Genomic DNA, 19,606 nt, shown 5'->3' with positions numbered 1-19,606 from the left:
ACAATGTCACCGAATAAAAACATCTGGCAATTATGGTTTTCGGTTTCAAAAGTATTTCGATACATATGTCTCATATATGCGAATTTGCTAGTATGTTTGTCTTGATTTTGCTGTTTTTCTCAGATTTGTGCCTCGCTAAAATGTATACATTGCAAAGTCGTCTTAAGTTGGTGTAAAGTGTGGACTGTAGTTTGTTTGATTTTTTCTCGAAATTTGTGTTGTAAATTTATTGTGTGCCATCGCGAAGGTAACTTGGGTTAAAGTGTGTATTGTACTTTATTTTTACTTCGCTTTAAATTTGCGTTTCGTTAAATTAGCCAATCGCAAGGATTGTCTTTAAGAGGGGGTAAATGTCACAAATTGAATTATTGTAACCCTTTGAAGCATAACTAATGTGTTAGGCCGCGGGAACTGCCGTCCCGGGTCGGCTACCCGCCGCGACGGTTTCCCCTCAGGAATATAACTTTGTGTGAGTTTCGTAGCCTCCCTTTTCTCAGCGCTGCGTGATATCTTTGTGTCGATTTCGTTTGCTATTGCGTGGTGTCGTTTTGATGATTATTCGTCGGGTGGATACCGAGAGAATCGGACGCATTTTGAGCACAGTTTGCAAACTCGTTGGTTAGAGACAAGCTGTAGCATTATGCGAGCACTTGGTGTGCATGGTTATTTGCCGTATACTGATTGTCGGTCTGTCCAATAAACGTCTTGCTCGAGAAAGTAAAGTCATTCCTATCCTTAGCAGCTACTTTGGGGATTGTGTCCCGACCTAGTCTGCGACAGTGAGGAACTAGCATTTCGTAGTAATACAATTTTAAAATGCTTTTCGTTGCGCCAATTTGCTTTTTTAACTTACTGGTTGATATTGTGTACCATTTTTATTAACCGTAACATTACGGTCTCAAGATCAACCACTGGTTAACGAACTTTGCAAGTTTTCATCGTCCCAAAATAAATTAATGAGAATTGCTATGATTTACTAACATTTTAAATGTACACAAAATGTTTTGAGCAACCCGAAACACACAAATTCTTTCCGCAAGGTAACTGTTTATTATAAGTTTTCAGAAGCCCGGCATTTCGTTTAAAATCGCCGCAAAATGTGCTCAGCCGCGAAAAGTCGCCCAAACAAACACGCAGAACTTCCGTCGCGCGAACGGTTTTAGGTATATTTAAGAAATCATGTTTTTACAGCCGCGCAAATTTCAACATAAGTTTTATTACACATACTGTCAGGTCGCTTATAGATTTATATTCACATAATTCAGCATAGTTCGCTGTCAATAAAATAGCTTGCAGCGCAGTAAAAACATGTGTTGCCAGTAAGGAGTACATCTTTTTTTGACTGGCTTTCAGTAGAATTCGGATATGACTAACATTGCAGTAAAAGCGAATGCGTTGGGGATTAACTCGCCAGTTAACGAGCAGGGTGCATGGGAAACGAAATACGCTACGGCTAGAACGTTTACAGACCCTTAGCACACGCACAACGAACACATTAAATAACAAATACAGACGCTGGGTCTTCTACAATTCATATCATTTAAAAATAGGCAAATGGCAAAAGTAAAACTGGTTTGAATTTTTACTAACTTCATACTACTGGAACGTAGTATAGATGTATACCTAAGGTGCACCCATTAGAAAATATTTAAAGCCTGGCTTGCTTTCGAAATAACTAAATAAAAGCTCATTTCTTCAGGCCTACTTTTTAGTCTCCTGGTGAGATAAACATAAAGCTATTACCGATTGAGGGAGGTGTTTAAACCTACAGTTTGTTGAAAGCTATATTACTTGCAAGTTATCAACGTCACGCATTCCGCGGTTCTTTTTTTCACCCACAGTCAATTTTAGGTCGTAAAATCTTTTAAGTAACAATAAACGTTTTGTAACAAAACAAGTAACAATAAACGTTAAAAAGAGACATTCGATTAAGCAAAACTTAATAAAATAAAGAGTCTTTCACGAACCGCCTTGTAAACCCTTCAAGCTCCCCTTTTTGACTTTGGTGTATTTGTTGATTGACGAACTAAGGCTGGTATAATTTTTACCTGCTAACCTGCACTAAACCCAAACTTATAAAGAATCTAAAAAATACTAGCTCGGTAATCTATTGCAATATATTTTTACCCCCTTTTTGTGATGAAAGCGCCGTTGTACCACTGCACTGTTTATTACGAAAGCTATACAAACTATAGAAGTTTCTTACGTTGTGAGTTTCGTGACCGATAAGACTTCTGTCAAAGCCAAAATTGATAAACTTTATATTTTACGGTATGTCTTACTTTGACTTTTATGTGGATAAAGTCAATAGAGACATTGGGTCGCAGGACATTTTATAATTTTTTGGCGCTTTGCTGGATTATACAAGTCATAACAAAACGCTATCATTCCATAGTATCATTCATAGGCTGAGGGATATATCGTAGTTTTTGTGCAATACAATGATTTTCCAAACCAGTGTCTGTCTCTTAACTTTTTATCGATTATTCAAATACTAATCGTAAGTATAACAGCAAAGCTTAGGCGACCCTGTCTTCTTAACATGAACTCTTCACAAGCCTTTGTATTGCTTTCAAATTTTTCCAAAATTTTATAGTATTGTATAGTCGACGTCACAAACAATCCAAACGGCCTAATTTTGAGTCGAGACCCATAGGTTAAGAAACCCTGTTCTAAACAATTGCCATCGCAACAAGAAATGTTTGCCAAATATAACCTGGATAAAAGTCATTTTTTATATTTCCCTTTTGTTATGTTAAACACGAAATTAGTTGCGCTTAGTTCGCATGGCTTAACAGCATTAAATGTTATCTATCAATAGTGTATTTCTTTACTTTGTCATTATTTGGCTCACCTCTACATTTTACTTAAAAAGAAGTACAGTACTTACTTCATTATTTACGTCAAATGTTTTGTTAAACCAATGGATGTTTTGTGACATAGATTTATATATTAAAAAGTAACAGTTTAAGCAAAATCGAGGAATAGAATGGAAAGTGGTGCTGTGTATTCCATAAGGTTTAGGGCACTTTTAAATTGTTAAAGTATACCCCTAGAAACCTAGCAGCCTTACCTGGATGTCAATTTTTAAACAATATCCTGAAGACCGCCATAAATAAAAAATCAGTTTGATCCTTTCTTCTTTTTTTTACCAACCAACTTTTTGCATAAGCTGGGTTAAATTAGCCTAGTTTAAAAGTTTGTTGGAAATTTGAGTCACAATCAATTTAATTGGATCGATAAAAAATACTCATCGATTTCATTTCGGCCAACAGTAACCTCATTAATCCCACGGGTATAAGAAGCGGTGAGTTTCAGTTCATATTTTACTACTTGAAATCAACAGCATGCAACAGATGGAGAAGATATAGAGAGTAATGACAGCGCTACATAGCTGGGTTCAAATTTGTTCATTAAATTTTTATCGAAGCTGTATAAAGCAAATTAGGTTAAAACTATAGACGCAATACTACTTTTTTACAGAGCGGTAAAACGTTGGCGCAATAAGAAAGTCCAGACAATTAAGTTAAACAACAGAAGATCTCTGTGTGTGACAAGTGTTTTCAAGACTCGATATTGCTTTAGTCAGGACATGTCGGAAAAGTTGTTTAAAATGTTTTTAAAAATAAAAAACGAGTACTAAATTACTAGACATAGTGTTTATAAAATGCAGAAAGGGGCTACATGCAAATCGCAATATACTTTTGTCTAGGTTCTTTTGCAAGTATACGTGTCGACAAAACAACTGCAGCGCTAATCATTACCGTTCGTCATGGCGCCGACAGTCTCATTTTATGCCACAAGAATTATCTGGTTGCTTCTGGGTTTAAAGGCAACATCTGCATCCAGGTATTTTGTTCTAAAATAATTACTATACCGGTAATGTGTTTCGTTGCCAGTTTAATTTTACACACAGTGAAATAGGGCCTCCCGGTCCCTACTATAACACATCCTTTGATTGAACTTTGGAAGGTTATATATTTTAATAATCGTGCTCACTAAACAGCCTAAAATTTTCTAATTAGTTCCAAATCCTATCGACGCCGAAACTCCAACTAAATAAAATATCGTTAAGAAAATAGTTGCAACTATAGCATATAAAACATCTTAGTCCAGCTGTGTTTTGGTGTAATTTGTTAACCAACCTATGATTTATGTAAAATAAAAAAATAATGATTCCTAATTTTTATGCCCTTGAATAAACTGAACACGAGAAAATGAATCGCAGTTGGGATATATTAAGCGATTAATCAGGACCAACCAAATTAGGAAACAGCAAAATAATGAATGTTATTTAAATAATAAAGGTCAAAGCTTTGCCCGTAAATTAAAGGGTAAAAATGGGTTTTGCTCAAATTGAACGGTTTTTCGCAAAAAAGCGGGACGTTTCTGAGTAGATAATCAAAATTTAGACGACTATACTAAAGTCCCTTTGGAATCAACGTTTTTATTTTAACACTGCGTGTAGATTGACAGGTTTTTAACGACAGGGGCCCCCAATCGAGCTACTGGAGAAACCCCAAGGCGGAGATGCGATACGGAGTGGTGGTGGAAACTTTGCTCGACCCCGATCACTACCACAAGTACATCCGTCCCGATATAAACCTCGGTAACTTGTTAGACAACATTTTATTAATTTTGTCTAAGCCAAGCAGTTAATCCTTACATACATTTCTCATTGATCGAGAGATTCGGTGAGTTTGCAATGGCTTTCAGTGCACTAATGATATGTAAGCCGTATAATCGTTAGTCAAAAAGCAGCTTTAGAAGGGCTAGATTTCAGTTGTTAACACGCATATGTGTGCACATATGTTTCATTGAATAAATTTCTCTGTAAGCAATTATTCGTGTGTGTTAAAGGCGAAAACAATTCGCTTGTATTTAAGACTTAAACTAAATGCGTTAAGTCAATTTATTTGTTGGATTACATTCTATATATTATATTGTGAATGCAAGTCACAATACACTTAAGGTTTTAAAAAAAAATTTGTAAAATAGGCGATTACTTTTATATTCGTATCAGATTCACGTTTGTAAATTGTGGTTTGATAATAGATGATTTTGACTCACAAGATGGGTAACCAATTACCCCGGATTCCAGGAGCGAGTCGAGTTAATTACCCGAACCACACCGTGAGGCATTCGGCGACCTTACGAAACAGCACATTTCCCCTGTGATCGGCTGAAATAACATTTGCTCGCACGGGAATAATTGGCAAAATCACACCAGTCGTTGAATACATTAGCAATTCACATCGTGCATCGTCGCCTTTTTTAATTAACAAACGACATTCGAAACAAATGATAGACAGGTTTATTTGTTTCAGATAATTAAAATCTGCTTGCAATAGGTTATATATATAATACTTCATATCCAAGCGCGGATCTAGAATTTTGTTTAGGGGAGTCATGACAATTTTTTTTAGAGATAACGGGACAAAAGTTAAGTCAAAACGTGACATCACAAAGTTACATCTACACGTGACGTCAAAAAGAAGTGATCTTAGTCTTAACACTATACCCAGTTCGTTTATTATGTTAAAGTTTTTGGAAAAAGGAGGTGACTTTTAATACAAAGTCCATATTACAAAGATGTCATCGATTTGCGCAATGCGAAAAAACGCCTTAAGATAGTTTAAGTTGCCAGAACTTTCATTTCGATGGTGCGATAAAAGCACGACGCCTTTAGGCTAAAACGAATTTTGTGAAAAGGGGGACATACCGGAAACATAATCCAGATTCCTTGTTTTGCATTTACGTAGGTAAAATAGGCCACAAAATACGGTTTTTTGGGGGGACATAGCCACGTGACCCCCTGGATCCGCCCTGATCATATTGGGTTGCATTACTGGAAAACTGTGGGTGCAAATGAATTAATTCCACCCGCAGTTTGGCGTTACTGGAGCTTTGTTTAACCAAAAACAATAAGGGGTATAAGCTAGAAATAATAGGCATAATACAGTGAAAAAAACGCAGTGCGCTGTCATTGGTCAACATGGCTGTCTGAGCACGTTACAATCAAATGAATTATGGATGCCAGACGAGTTTGGTTTATTCGATACGCGATATGCCACCGAATTGCTTTGCAAGTTTGCGATTAAATGTTTATTACCAATGTACGCAAATTTATACGACATAGGATCTAATTATAATGTTTACATGCGACGTACACAAAGAGGGTGTTGGGCTTTAAAACTACGTAAAATTAAATCCGAGGCTTCTATTAAAATTAAAAAATGGGCTTAAGGGAGAGAGTAATCCAGTTTGTAAAACCTTCTGAATATACATTCATACATTTCCGTGTCCGATTTGGCTTCTGTAAACCTGAGTGGCGATTTTTCTTTGGAAAAGTAAATTAATACCGTGCTTTGCCCAGGCAAACCAGTCGATGTGAATATATCCCTGGCCGTCACCAGTTTGGATCGCATCTCCGACAACGATATGGTAAGTTTATTTCCTGGGTAAGTCACCAGCCAAAATTTGTACTAACATCGCAACAGATTCAGATTCAGATTCAATTTATTTTTGTGGATCTTTGCAAACATTGAAAAACAAAATAACATAAAGAATAACACAAGGACAGCGCAACACCGGAAACATTTGAAGCTGCTGAAATACTAATAAAAACGATTAAATCGTTTTAAAGCAGTTATTACTTCGTGATATTTGTGTAGAAGCTCAACCGTGTAGAAGCGGTCGGTTAGTCATTTCATCATACACGGGACTAAATTATATCTTTACAGGAGTACACAATTACCTTTAACCTGCAACAGATTTGGAGAGATTCAAGACTGGACGGGACAAAAAGTATGCGCGGATACAAACAGGTAGCATAGACATATAGTTTGCCCCTTACTGTCCAACTACAATTAACATTTTTAAATTTATTGTGACCAGCCAACAGTCAATATAAAAGGGGTCTTTAATTTCAAGGGCTAAACAAACAAGAAACTTGAGATTTTTCTTTTTCTTTTTATATTGACACAAAGAGTTCGCAACTACTTTGCAGACACTCACGATGGACGGGTCGTTGGGAAGCCGAATCTGGGTGCCAGACACCTACATCGTAAACTCACACACGTCTTTCATACATGAAGTCACGACCAGGAACGGTCTTATTCGACTTTACCCAAACGGCACCGTGCTCTACGTTCTGCGCATTACAAGTCGGGTGCGTGCGTATCGATTTTGTTGCGCCTGCACAACTTGCGTCGATATATTAAAAAAAATAACTAATAATTTTGAAATTCTTGTTCACGTGTTTGTCGAACTATATTTTGTTATTATACTTCTGTATTATAATTCATGTCTTTTCAAGAAGATGTAAGTATTATTTCTTTTCAGGTGTCGTGTCCAATGAACCTTCACAAATATCCAATGGACGAACAAGTCTGTAGACTTACACTGGAAAGCTGTAAGTATAGGAATGACGGAAAATACGTACACAAAACACTTCATTTATCAATAGGATATTATATACCATAATAGGTTATAAAGTAGTATGTACGTTGTTATAGCAAATAGTTACAAAACATGATTATTAAGCAAACTGCCACAAATATTATTTTCGAAAGATCTAAAGTTTTTTTGGGTAAGGAATACTTTAAGGTAAGGTGTTTATATTAAAGGTAAAGTGTTTATAAGTAATTCAGATATTGTAGGTGTCTATGACATTAGGTAGCCTATATGTATAGTGTTTATACCAGTGGTTCTCAAATGGGATCGGTATGGAGTTATATGGTGGACGCACAACGTCATTTTGAACTCCTATATCATCAATGTAATTTTTTTTCCGAAAAGGGTCTTTCTCGGACAAGGATCTATCATACAAATGGAGTAGGGCGGAGAAATGCGGACCAGACGGTTCTGTCACGGGAATGGAGTATGTCGTCCTTTCGCAATTCAACCTTACAAAGTGTCAAATATATCATGCAACCCATAACAACATACTGGGTAAGGAATCCTTCTGGTGTAAAATTACGATTTGGATATACCAATTGGCACTGTGTTTGAAGCTAATTGTATATTTTACGACTACACTGTTGTTGCAAGGCATTGTATCAATTATAAAATTGTTCATCCGACAAATATTTGTATTATATATACCAACGTTTCGATGATTCAAGAAATCTTCATCAGGGCAATAAACTTGCGACTTAGCGAAAACGATATATAGCAGTTAAACAATTAAAAACACAATGAAACATGGCTTACGAAACAAGGCAAATGAACAAGATAAATGCGATAAGAAGGCTGCAGCTTTCTATAGGCCGCTAGTGCACCAAAAATGATAAGCAGGTGTAAGATATGCGCCGTGATTAATGTTCATTGTATTAACGTGATCGTATAGCCCACAAATGTTGGTACATTTAATAAAGTATTTGTCGGATGAACAACTTTATAATTGTATATTGTACATTAAAATTAAAATGACACTTAGTTTAGTGGTTTATCTTTGTCAAATCACTTTGTGTTGAAAGTATAACTTATGATAAAGTAATAAGTTTTTTGTTCTGTACTACCACAAGTGTAATTAATATGTTGTTCTAGCCTACATGATTTTCTTTGTAGGTAACCATTCACAGCTTGTCCTGCAATTTTATTTGAAGAGGAACATGCTCTTCTTTCTCATGCAAACTTATCTTCCCTCTGTACTCCTCGTTATTCTTTCTTGGATCTCATTCTGGATTAATATGGAATCGGTGCCTTCTCGTGTTGGACTTGGGGCTACCACCGTTCTCGCTATGACAACCCTTATGATAGGAGTTTACAACAGCGGTCCACGGTCCACGGTCCACGTCGTACGTTAAAGGTAATATACACAAATTGCCATTTCTTCTATAAAAAGTTTCTAGTGCTTATACTCTATTATTATTGCGTTTTGTGTTTCAAGTGAGCCAACTGAAAAAAAGCGTTAATTTTATTGGTTTTATTTCTCGAAAAAAAAAACGAACACGAGTTATAACCGTTAAATTAAACTGGTCAAGGCTTTATACACAATGTGCCAGAAAATTGTTCTCTCACTGTTCATCTTTAAATCTTCGCCTTTAACTCATCTCCTCTGACTCTTCACCGCTAGCTCTTCTTCTCTAACCTTCTCTGATACTTCTTCTTCCAGGTCTTCTTCCAAGTCTTATTCCAAATTTTCCTCCAAATCTGCCTCCCACTCTTCCTCCCAATTTTCCTTCGACCCTTCTTTTATCTATTCCAACAAATCTTCAAACTTTTTTTGAATCTTCGAAGTCAATTTTTAACTCTAACAGAGGTTCTAAAAGTGCCCGGTGCGACACCTTCGGTACTGTGAATTTATGTACATCATTAAGGGAATAAAACAATTCATTAATTATTTAATAACCAAATTCTATAAATTTTTGTGCTATCAATATTTGTTTAACGACAAATAGTATTGAAATCTTGACAAGCATTCGCACAACGGTGCTTCATCGGGTATTTTCTGCTTGAACCTTATGAAGCACGGTTGTGTGAAGTTTGTCAAGATTTTAACACAATTGTCATTACAGTGCTAACTGCTAACCAACTACATTCTGATTGACTTCGGCGCAATACAAACACGGGCCTGAGCCGTCAGATGTATCGATAAATGATAAAGCCAACCCTGCAGCCATATAAACAAGTTAATAGTACAATTAGTAGTCGGCATAACACATAGGATGTCCTACAATAGAACTTTTTTTCGTGATTATGGGTAATTTTGAATTCTAGCTATGTTTTCACGAAATACAGCATGTGATTTCATTCTACTGTATTTTCAAAACACAATTGGCCAAAAAAACTTTTAAATTCCTGTCCAGCAAACGCTATCGAAAGCGTCGCAAGAAAGCAGTTTGAGTACCACTTTTCTCAAAGCAGTATGTCATAATTTGCTTCGGGTATGTCGTATGTCATATTTGCGATTGCACTTGACAACACATGGTGATTTCCAGAAGCATCGATCGTTAATCACAAAAAACTTTAAGTTACATGTTCAGTGCGATTATTACACCAAGTTCGTTTTCGTGTACAGTACATGGATCAGCCACAGTTGCGTAAACGTGGCGCCGAAAAGCTTAGACCAGTGTTTCTTAACCTTTTTTACTAGAGGGCGCATCTAGAGACATTTAAAAACGAGGCGGTGCACCCGGTGAGCGTAGCTAGCGCGAAATTTTTCTGGTATACCGGTATTTGTCTTCAATTGCTTGCAATTTTTCTACATATAAACTTGAAATAGCCTTAGGACCGAAATTAAAGCAACATCAACCTCGGATCAAAGGCAGTTAAAAAATAGGGCGTAAATAGGACTAATACCTATAATAGTCGTAATAACGACTAAATCGAATAAAGACCTAAACCCATCGGAATAAGACCTAAGTAAAGGCCTATACAACCCTTTATGTAGCCCTAAACCCTACCCATAACTATCACTAATTCCCTTAATTTATTAACCCTAACCCAATTGCCAACCTCACAATTACACGCTGCTAGCCCCAAACAGGGGCAAAAAATACTGTGCAAAAACAGCGGCGTTTAAACGTCGACAGCAAAACAGCCAATGTCAGCCAGGTGTCCCCAAATCGTCCCATATCCTCTACCTACAGTTTTAGGCGTTATTGCGTTCAGTTAGGTTTCATTTCGATTAATTTATGACTTATTGCGACATGTTTGGTCTTATTCAGCCGATTTTTTATTTTATTCTGTCGTTTGCGAACAGGGATTTTCAGCTCTGACTAACCTACTGTGTGTTTTCATACTTTACCATATTAAAGGCTGATTTTTTTTCTTTCTCTTTCGGCCGTAAATTTGTGAGTTCAGGCCCTGTAACGAAATTATTAAACATGAGGTCCACCATTTTTTTAGTTGACTTGCACGCATAAAGTACGTTCAATCATTACTGAATGAATAAATTTTAGGAGAATGCTTGCAGTTACATCAAAAGCGTGCATGTTGCATCAATTACTGGGCAACTTTTTCCCAGTGTCCGGCCAAAACAAAAAAGGGTTTTACAGCAATAAAGTTCAACCCAAAAGTTTGTTGTCAAAACATGATATTTTTTACAGTATGTTATACAGTATGATACGTATGATAAATCTTTCATATAGTGAGTAACCCAGAATTTTACGCAATTTAAAAGAGTCTATTTATATTCTAAAAAACGAAGGCAAGGCGTTCGAGCGAAGCGTAAAAATATGCATTAAAAAAGATTGTGATTTTAATTCGCCAAAAGATTTATTGTTGCAGAGAAATCCTGTAAAAAGTTGTAGTATAGCACAAAAAATAGTGCGTCTATCTTGTTAAAATTCTTGGTTTGAGTTAAAAAGTCTTACTTGCGTTAAAAAGGTCATACCGGTATTATAAATACTTTATAGTTGCATGAATCCCATTATGTTGCCGACACTGCATGTTGAAAAATCCACGGCACAAAACATGAAAGCTGTAGCATAAGTATTTACAAGAAGCGCCTTCAGTTTTCTAAAAAAAAATTAATCCTCCACCAAACCAAAATCCTATAGATTCGCGCCAGTGAGCAATCCGGTTGTTACCTGGATTTAACGTTACGACTGCTAGAAATCTATTAAAGCAATTAGTGTGGTAGCCCGGAAATATAAAGTCAAATAAATTTAGCCCTAGCGCACAAACTGGCTTTCAATTAAATAATTAACCAGGGAAAAGTTTATAACATTCTGCAATTTAAGTCGTTTCAATGGGCTCTGAAGTAAACATGTCACATGAAATGTTGATTGAAACGCATACGGAATCAATTTCCATTCGCTGATTAATAATGCAGGCAAAGTCATGAAGGGCTTAATTGACATTTCACCCTTGTAGAAAAGGCTTAGTTCAGTAATAAATACTTTATATTAATTAGCGCAATATAAATCCTCGTGAGGAATGAATGAATTCTCAAGAAAGAAAATCACATTTACTCGTCATGTACTTAAGTTAGACGGCGTGTTAAATTGTGGCATACCTAACTTTAATCCATTGAACGATTTCTATTGATTTCTGGCTATGTCCTGGATTGACATATGTCAAAATTTCACAAGTAATATAAAGAAAAAAGGGCTTAAGGTTATCCATTCGGCCGCTCACCTGCAGGTTTACTAAACCATTCAGAGCCGCGTCGATATTGTGATTCCTGACAAATATTAAAAAATAAATGTTTAAATATAAAATACAACATAAAAATGCACTTAGTCCTACACTTGCTGGGTCCTGGTCGTTGTTTGGCGTACTAACTGCTCCGTACAGTGTTTCCAAGTTTCAATAGCATGTAGGCTACTGCAGCGTATAACAAAAAACTTCAGTATCTTTGCTTGTATCCCACAAATCTCAGAAGAGTGAATATCTTGCTTTGTAAGCTTTGGTGATCAACTTTTAAAAGCAAACCTTACTGCATAAGCCACAATTCAATGAAAATTTTTTTATTGTTTTAAACTTTCCGTGTTTTTAACTATACCTCTCATACAAAGATAAAGAGGCTGACACGTTTTTCGGTGTGTTTGCAATAGCAAATATAGGATTTTTAAATATAGTTTTTTTCTTAGGGTTTTTTCTTTTAAATGCGTAATAGCCTAAACTACTACTGACATAGGCTATCTAAAAAATAATTTATAAATCCATTTGGGCTTGCGGTCGTGCAATTTGTTATTACCATCAGAAATAATTTGAAATACCGCACTTGGATTTACCAGTAATCAAACAGATGAACCCACGCGAACCCCCTTTGAAAACCATCCCCATTATGGATCTTCCCTAAGGGTAGGCTATATTAGTAATTAGTTCGTTGTGGCGATCCTATTGACTGCATTGTTTTTTTAACAAGAACCTTTGTTGTGGCAAGACGCAAAGCAATTGTTGTATATATGGGAACAATGCATAATTGCATATGAATATTACTGGATGCCGCTTCATCGATCTTTTATCATTATTTCAGAAACAATAACATCGCGAACACAGGTCACAGAGCATGCGCCACTCAAATTAAGATAAAAATAAAGGACGTCAGGTCATGGCTATCGCCTAATTTACATACGTAACAAACGAGACAGAGTGCAATTGTTTTAAGAGAGAAATTACAACGTTAAACAGCGATATTTAAAACTTACAATTTTTCCAACTTTAAGAAATAGGAAAAAACTTGTTATTGTAAAGCCACCAAACGTTTATTAAAAAAACAGCGCAATATATGGAATTCCAACTGATAAAAAAACATCGGTTTAAATTTAATAATCGTGCAAAGTACATAGTTTTCTCGTGCAAAAATTTAGTTTTTAGTTTCTTAGCGCATTAAGAGGATAAGGTCAGCTGCATTTCACGCAAAACCCGGAAATCGATAAAAACGACGAGAAAATAGACGAAAACTGAATCGATGATTGATTTTCTCCACTTGCAGCGGTTGACTTTTACGTTTGCGTGTGCTACGGATTCGTGTTCGCCGCGCTTATGGAATACGCAGGAGCTCATTTCTTGAGCCGCGTCTACGGGAGAATGGCTTCGCAACTGTCGAAGACGTAAGTTGTCAAAAAAAATAAGCAGGGCCTTTTGCTAGTGGCCCAAACACACCGAACAAATCGTCGGATATTAAATCGCTATAAATTGACTTCCATCTCTCGAATCTGTAAATTTATTTTTTTATGATGGGAGAATAATACCTAAAACCAATAAAACTTGAACGAAAAAAAATAATCCTGAAACGTATTTCTTATGTGTCTACTCTCCTTTTAGGTTGTGCAATTTATCAAAAGTTCATTAGATTGATCCCCATTAAACTCTAAACCAAGAAAACAACATTCTGGCTACACATAACTTAAGACTTCCTGATTTGAACCTGTTATTTGATGTAAAGCAGTCACATTTTTAACAATTTTTAGTTCAAAATTTATAAAAAATAAAAGTAAAGATAAAGATTTTAAATGTTGTTAAACTGCAGCTGTGTAGCGTCATGTACCCCATCACATCAAAAGGAAGAGTCAGAAATTCCAGAACACGACCGAAGAGAAAATATCTACACTTTTCATCGCAGAGCAAACGTATGCCTACACAAATTCATGTCAGATAAAATTGTATGTCTTTATCAACTATATATCATATATAAAATATCATTTATTTTTAATAAAGTTTCCGGAAAAATCTTGAATACTTTTTTATCTACAACTAGCAATTTTAGTTGTTTATTTACAATGTAGACAATACAGATAGCGGGAAAGCGATTGAATTACCATTTTATCATGCTTATCAACTTGTTTGTTTTTTAGATTCCGAAAATTCAATTTAACAGCGAAAAGGAAAGATCTCACGGAGGTAAGTGTGATAAAACTATTGTATTGTTAGAGTTTAATTCAGGTCGCATACCTCAAATGTTGTATACATTCTTATCAACAAACTTAATTCTGGCATATCGCCTACGTCCTAGAAATATGAGAAAGTAGAGGTCATCATTTACTCTGGCAAAACCGAGACCTTCGAAATTACCTTCTTTAACAGTGGCGGAAAGTTTGTTGCGGCGCATTTCGATGGCATCCGTCCTCAACGAGACCAAACAGAAGTCGAGTTCATCTTGTAACGGGCGGCCTGGGGGAATAAGAACTATCAGGGACGAAGAGTCAGGAGCGTCCAGCCAGTATCATTTCGGCGAGCGAAAACGAACGGAAGACTGCGGACACTGCGAATCGCTTCGTGTTCTCAACAAGATCGCGGGCCTAAACCATCGCGCCACAAAGATGGAAAAGATCGACCAGTACTCGCGCATACTCTTCCCTGCAGCTTTCGCGTGCTTCAACGCCATCTACTGGTGGGTGTACCTCACTATGGAGGACATTCCCATTGCAAATTACGGGCACATTGCGCAAGCGCCTATAAGCCCGTACGCCTAGAGTTGCTTCCATTTTTGGAGTTTGGATATTTAAGTCATTCATAGTTTACTGTCTTATGCTCTTCACTAAACACTACATATTTTCCTGGGTAACACCCGATTTTTTGGAGAGCAGTAAACACTAAAACTGCATTGACATTTAAATTGACATTAATACTTACACCCGGGAAGTTAAAAATGTTAACTTTCTGCCGGTGCGCAGTTCAACTATGGCCCTTCCTACAATTGGCGGCACCAGCTCCTCAAATGGAAACTGCTTCTCCGACGACTGGGTCCGAACATTTACTGGCACTTCAGATATACCCGGTCTAGTTTTTGGATAATGGGAAGAATACAGCCCCTGCATATTTACCTTTTAGGTTATATTTTACTTTCTTTAAGTTAGTAAAAAAGTTCAGCCCACTTGAATGTTTTCATCGTAGTTACTGGTTTTCAACGGTATTTTCCGATCAAACATTGGGTCAATGCTGAACTGGGCTGCGGAGTCCGACTCGGGACTCAAGAAGTCGGTTGGTTTTGCTGGAGTCGGGATCGGGACTTGAGTAAGAACACGTAAAACTATCCGAGTCCTGAGTCCGACATGCGCATGCGCAGTACCAAATTTCAAAGCTGATATAGTCGCCAACTAGAAATTGTTAAGGTGGAATAGCATATGGAGAAATTTTTTCCAACCATATATTGTGAGTGAATGAATTATACAGTAAAAACGACACCCCTATAAGTATAGTGCTGAATATCCACGTTACTTAAATTGGCGGAACACAGGTAGAGTCTGGGTCGGACTCGGGACTCGACGAAATCGCACATTTGACGGAGTCGGATTTGGGTTTATTGTTTTTGCCGGGTCGGACTCGGGTTATTTTTAACCGACTCCGCAGCCCTGATGCTGAACACGGTAATAATGCGAAAAACTAGGACGCTTTTACTTATAGGGAGTGGATTACGTCACAAATTGCAAGAATAATGACTCATCATCAAAAAGAATTGTTTTCAACCAAGAGTGAACCTTCAGCCATTATGTTAAAATTTCCTATAGTAATTATGTTCATGTTTCCAATTTTCGTACGTGAAACAATAAAATTAATGGCTTGTAAAATGAATTATTTTTGTCCAATAACTGTAAGAAAGCATTATAAGCTAACAAAAGCGAGTTTGTAAACAAAAGACTGACTTATTAAATCATTTTAATTCTATCTCTTTAAAAACTGCAGTTAGGCCTACAGCAGAGATTGCCAGCCAATCAGACCAAGGTCGCATTTCCTTATTTGTTAACAGCAAAAAGCTTAAGTTATTTGTTTAAAACGGTGCACACCAACATTATTGGGTATATAACGGAGTGTTGCTCTTCCAGCAGAATATATAATAGATCGACGTTTCGATGTGCTATACAGAACATCTTCACCAGGGTTATATAGTATATATTATGCCTGGCAACAATAGCTTATTTCATTATTGTGTATGCTACATTACACGAATTCACTGGACGACTCATACCTGGAAATTTGTTCAACAAAAACCAACACAATGTTTAATATTCAAAATCTCGTGACTTGATTCTACCAAAAGTTATAGATCCGAACACTCGAACAGGCAACAATCGTTGACTTAAGCCAGGGATCGTTGTTCCGTGTAAGATCGCTTGGTTTTACGTGAAAAATTTATTAATTTTAAAAATGTTCCCTGGAAAGCATCACCGGGCGAAGATCACTGCTGGTATGATCCAATAGATATTTTAAATAGCTTTTTTTCATTCTAGTTTGCCTAATTTATGGATCCGTGACTTGAAAGGGTTTAAACACTGACTTTAGCAAACGAATTCGACACTAGGCTTCCTAAAAAAGTTTAATGAAACAAGAACGAACGAGTAGCATTGGGCACCCTTAAATTACACCAAAAGTGCGTGAAAATATGAAATACGATTTTTGATTCACTTGTCAAACAGATTCATTTAACTTGTTTTCTCACTTTATATAAAGCGAGGCCGTTAAAAACTTTATTGCTGTCCATTTTTTTCCATAATCTCGAGAAGAGCTAAGGAATGCAAGCTATTTTGGTCCATACACGAACGCATTTGGTTCCTTACTCTTTCAAGGACTGAAAGAGCATTCGCCTGAACAATTACTAATCATCAGACAAAGATGCATCCATAAAACCACAGATACGTTAGAAAACGCATACATGAACTTATTTTTATTAATAAATCTAAACATTTGAGCTCCTTTGCTACTTTCGACATAAAATTGGAGTTCTTTTAGCAGTGCAGAAAAATGAATCAACATTTTAGGCAGTGATTCTTCCTGATCATCTGGGTAATACTGAAGCAAGGTTATTTCTTGAAATTTCCTGAGTAATGACAGACACTTAAAATTGTACCTCTTTATCAAATTCTAAATATCTATGTCTAAACAAAATCAATAGATCCGGAAGCAAATTTGTCGCCTTTTTTAAAGTCATTTTGCTACTACAGTGCCGGACTAGTTCTAGGCTATGAGACCGTTCCGTTACAAATTTTTGATGAAGGTGAATTGCACAGAAAATCGCGTAGGCTACAGAAGAAAATCGAAATCTTCTAAATAAGACGTAAATCTGCCGGAATACGTCCTGAATTTATTCAAATAGGCCTAAATATCTAAAATAGTTCCTGAAACTGTAGGTATAGGGTATGGGACGATCGGGGGCCGTCGGCCAGGCATCCGCCGTTTTGCTTTGGACGCCCTATAGTTTGACCGGTGCCTTTATGGCGTCGCTGTTTTAGCACCGGATTTTGGATTTTGGGTTAATGCCGGGTAATGCTGGGAATATAAAATGTTTTAGGGTTATTAGGGAAGTTAGTTATGTAGCCTACTTAGGGGTGGGGTTTGGGGTTAGTTAAAGTGTTGTTTATAGACCGGATTCTGACCTATAGGTCTTATTGCAATACAGACGGTAATACTACTATAAGGTATTAGTGCTGTTTTGGTCTCATGGCTGGAGTCCGTAGTGATATCTCTAGAACAGCGGTTCCCAAACTTTTCTCAAAATTTTGGTTGGTCGACCCGCTGCAATTATTTTGATATTTCGCGGCCCCATAAAAATTTAAGGGTCAGTTGACCTATTTTTCTTGTAGTACACTAGTGCAGTCACGATTCTTTCTAAAGTAACAACTTTTTAACTAAGGCGAACGATTCGCTTACAACATAATAGATGATTTGTGATGTTACAAAAGACATCATGAAACACGCTATATGATCGAATAATAAAGTATAATTAAAGATAATAATGATGACTAAGGTTTAAAAACTTAAGGCTAATTCTACTTGCGGACCCTCTGAAACTGCTGTACGGACCCCAGTTTGGGAACCGCTGCTCTACAATATAACTTTTTATACAAAGATAACATCGGTTAGTCTTATTAAATTGTTAGCGGTGGGCCTATTTTGTCGGTGGGGCTGTAGCTCCCTCAGCCCACGCCTTAATCCGCCCCTGCTCTCAGCCCTTGTGGCCCCCCTGCTTATACAAATACCTAGCACTGTACTTAGCCTACGTGTTTCTACTTGTTTTACTTCAACGTGTTAGTAACAAAATCAGCCATTAAACGAAGTCCACAAATGAATAACTTTCTAAATAACTGTCAATTAAAAAAGTTTTTAAATTAGTTTGCATAACTACACGAAAAAATAAACAAGACCATAAAACATAATGGAAACACAAGGTTATCGCCAAAACTAATGTTTTTGCCCATAATGAGTGCAATGAAAACAATGTTGGGTTTTGGTTATACTTCATTACAAATGTGATATGTTAACTATATAGGAAGTTAAATAACATGCTGTAAAGAATACAAAGTAATTACTACCATTAATGCGTTCCTATTTACTAGACAATTTAATATTGGCCTAAACTTGACCGTGAGTATTCCTGTATAGCTAACCTAGCGCATTTTACGATGGAATGTTTGTTTTGTAACTTAAAGCCCTTTAAGGAATATATGTAGGCCTACCTGGCATTTTGAGGACCACTACCTAGCTAGAGAGTTATGCCCGTGGCCCCCCTGGGGGGCCGAGGGCCACGGTTGAGAAACCCTGGGTTAATATGTTTGTTCAGCGTGCAACAGACACTCGTCGTACGTTTTTTTTTATTTCAGAACGGAACATAGAACAAGTAGAACATTTGTTTCTAAAAACGCCGCAGCCGAGCGTGAAAGGGTGCAGCAGACAAGGTTGCTGACGTCGTTGATTATTATCTACCAAAAAAACAGCTACAGATGTGTTTATCGTTTGCGCAAACCGACCAGGTGTGTATGTTACAGCAGAAAACAAATTACGTCGACATGGTGGCGATTGAAAGAAAAACTTTGCGATTATAGAAATAGGAGAGAAGGGTACAGGGTGGCGGGAAAAGGATGTTATCTCAATTGAGAGCTCTATTATCGGACGGAACGCTGACCTTAAGTAAACAATCCGAGCTGTTATGTATTCTGAGATATATTATATATAGCTATATATGCCAAAAATTGCGTCATTTTTTATGACTTTGTGGGTGTCGCAAGAACGGTTGTCTGGTAACCTAATCGAGGACAGTGACGTAACCACTAAAATCGACACACAGCAAAAAAAAAGAAAGAGTTCAATCCGAATAAATTATCAAAGAAATTAGGAAAAATTATCGAAGCAACAAGTGACGCGAGGGACATAATATATATATATATATATATATATATAATTATGTATGTGTATATATAAATACAAGAACGCTCGC

At 36.8% G+C, this 19,606-nt stretch overlaps 1 protein-coding gene across 1 annotated transcript; it reads left to right on the top strand.

Annotated features, from left to right (window-relative positions):
- The first annotated feature begins 3,772 nt into the window (after nucleotides 1–3,772).
- On the top strand, nucleotides 3,773–14,870 carry LOC146160745 (gamma-aminobutyric acid receptor subunit pi-like). Its single transcript, XM_083385003.1, has 12 exons — nucleotides 3,773–3,849; nucleotides 4,491–4,609; nucleotides 6,377–6,444; nucleotides 6,744–6,827; nucleotides 7,010–7,171; nucleotides 7,345–7,414; nucleotides 7,801–7,953; nucleotides 8,572–8,805; nucleotides 13,391–13,508; nucleotides 13,928–14,027; nucleotides 14,253–14,298; nucleotides 14,482–14,870. The coding sequence occupies exons 1-12, from the start codon at nucleotides 3,773–3,775 to the stop codon at nucleotides 14,868–14,870; spliced, it is 1,620 nt and encodes a 539-aa protein (XP_083241129.1).
- The last annotated feature ends 4,736 nt before the right edge of the window (nucleotides 14,871–19,606 follow it).

This window comes from Ascidiella aspersa, chromosome 3, assembly GCF_963924565.1.
Source record: "Ascidiella aspersa chromosome 3, kaAscAspe10.2, whole genome shotgun sequence".
Taxonomy (NCBI): Eukaryota; Metazoa; Chordata; class Ascidiacea; order Phlebobranchia; family Ascidiidae; genus Ascidiella; species Ascidiella aspersa.
Note: the sequence above shows the minus strand (reverse complement) of the source record. Positions and strands in the feature narration are given on the sequence as shown.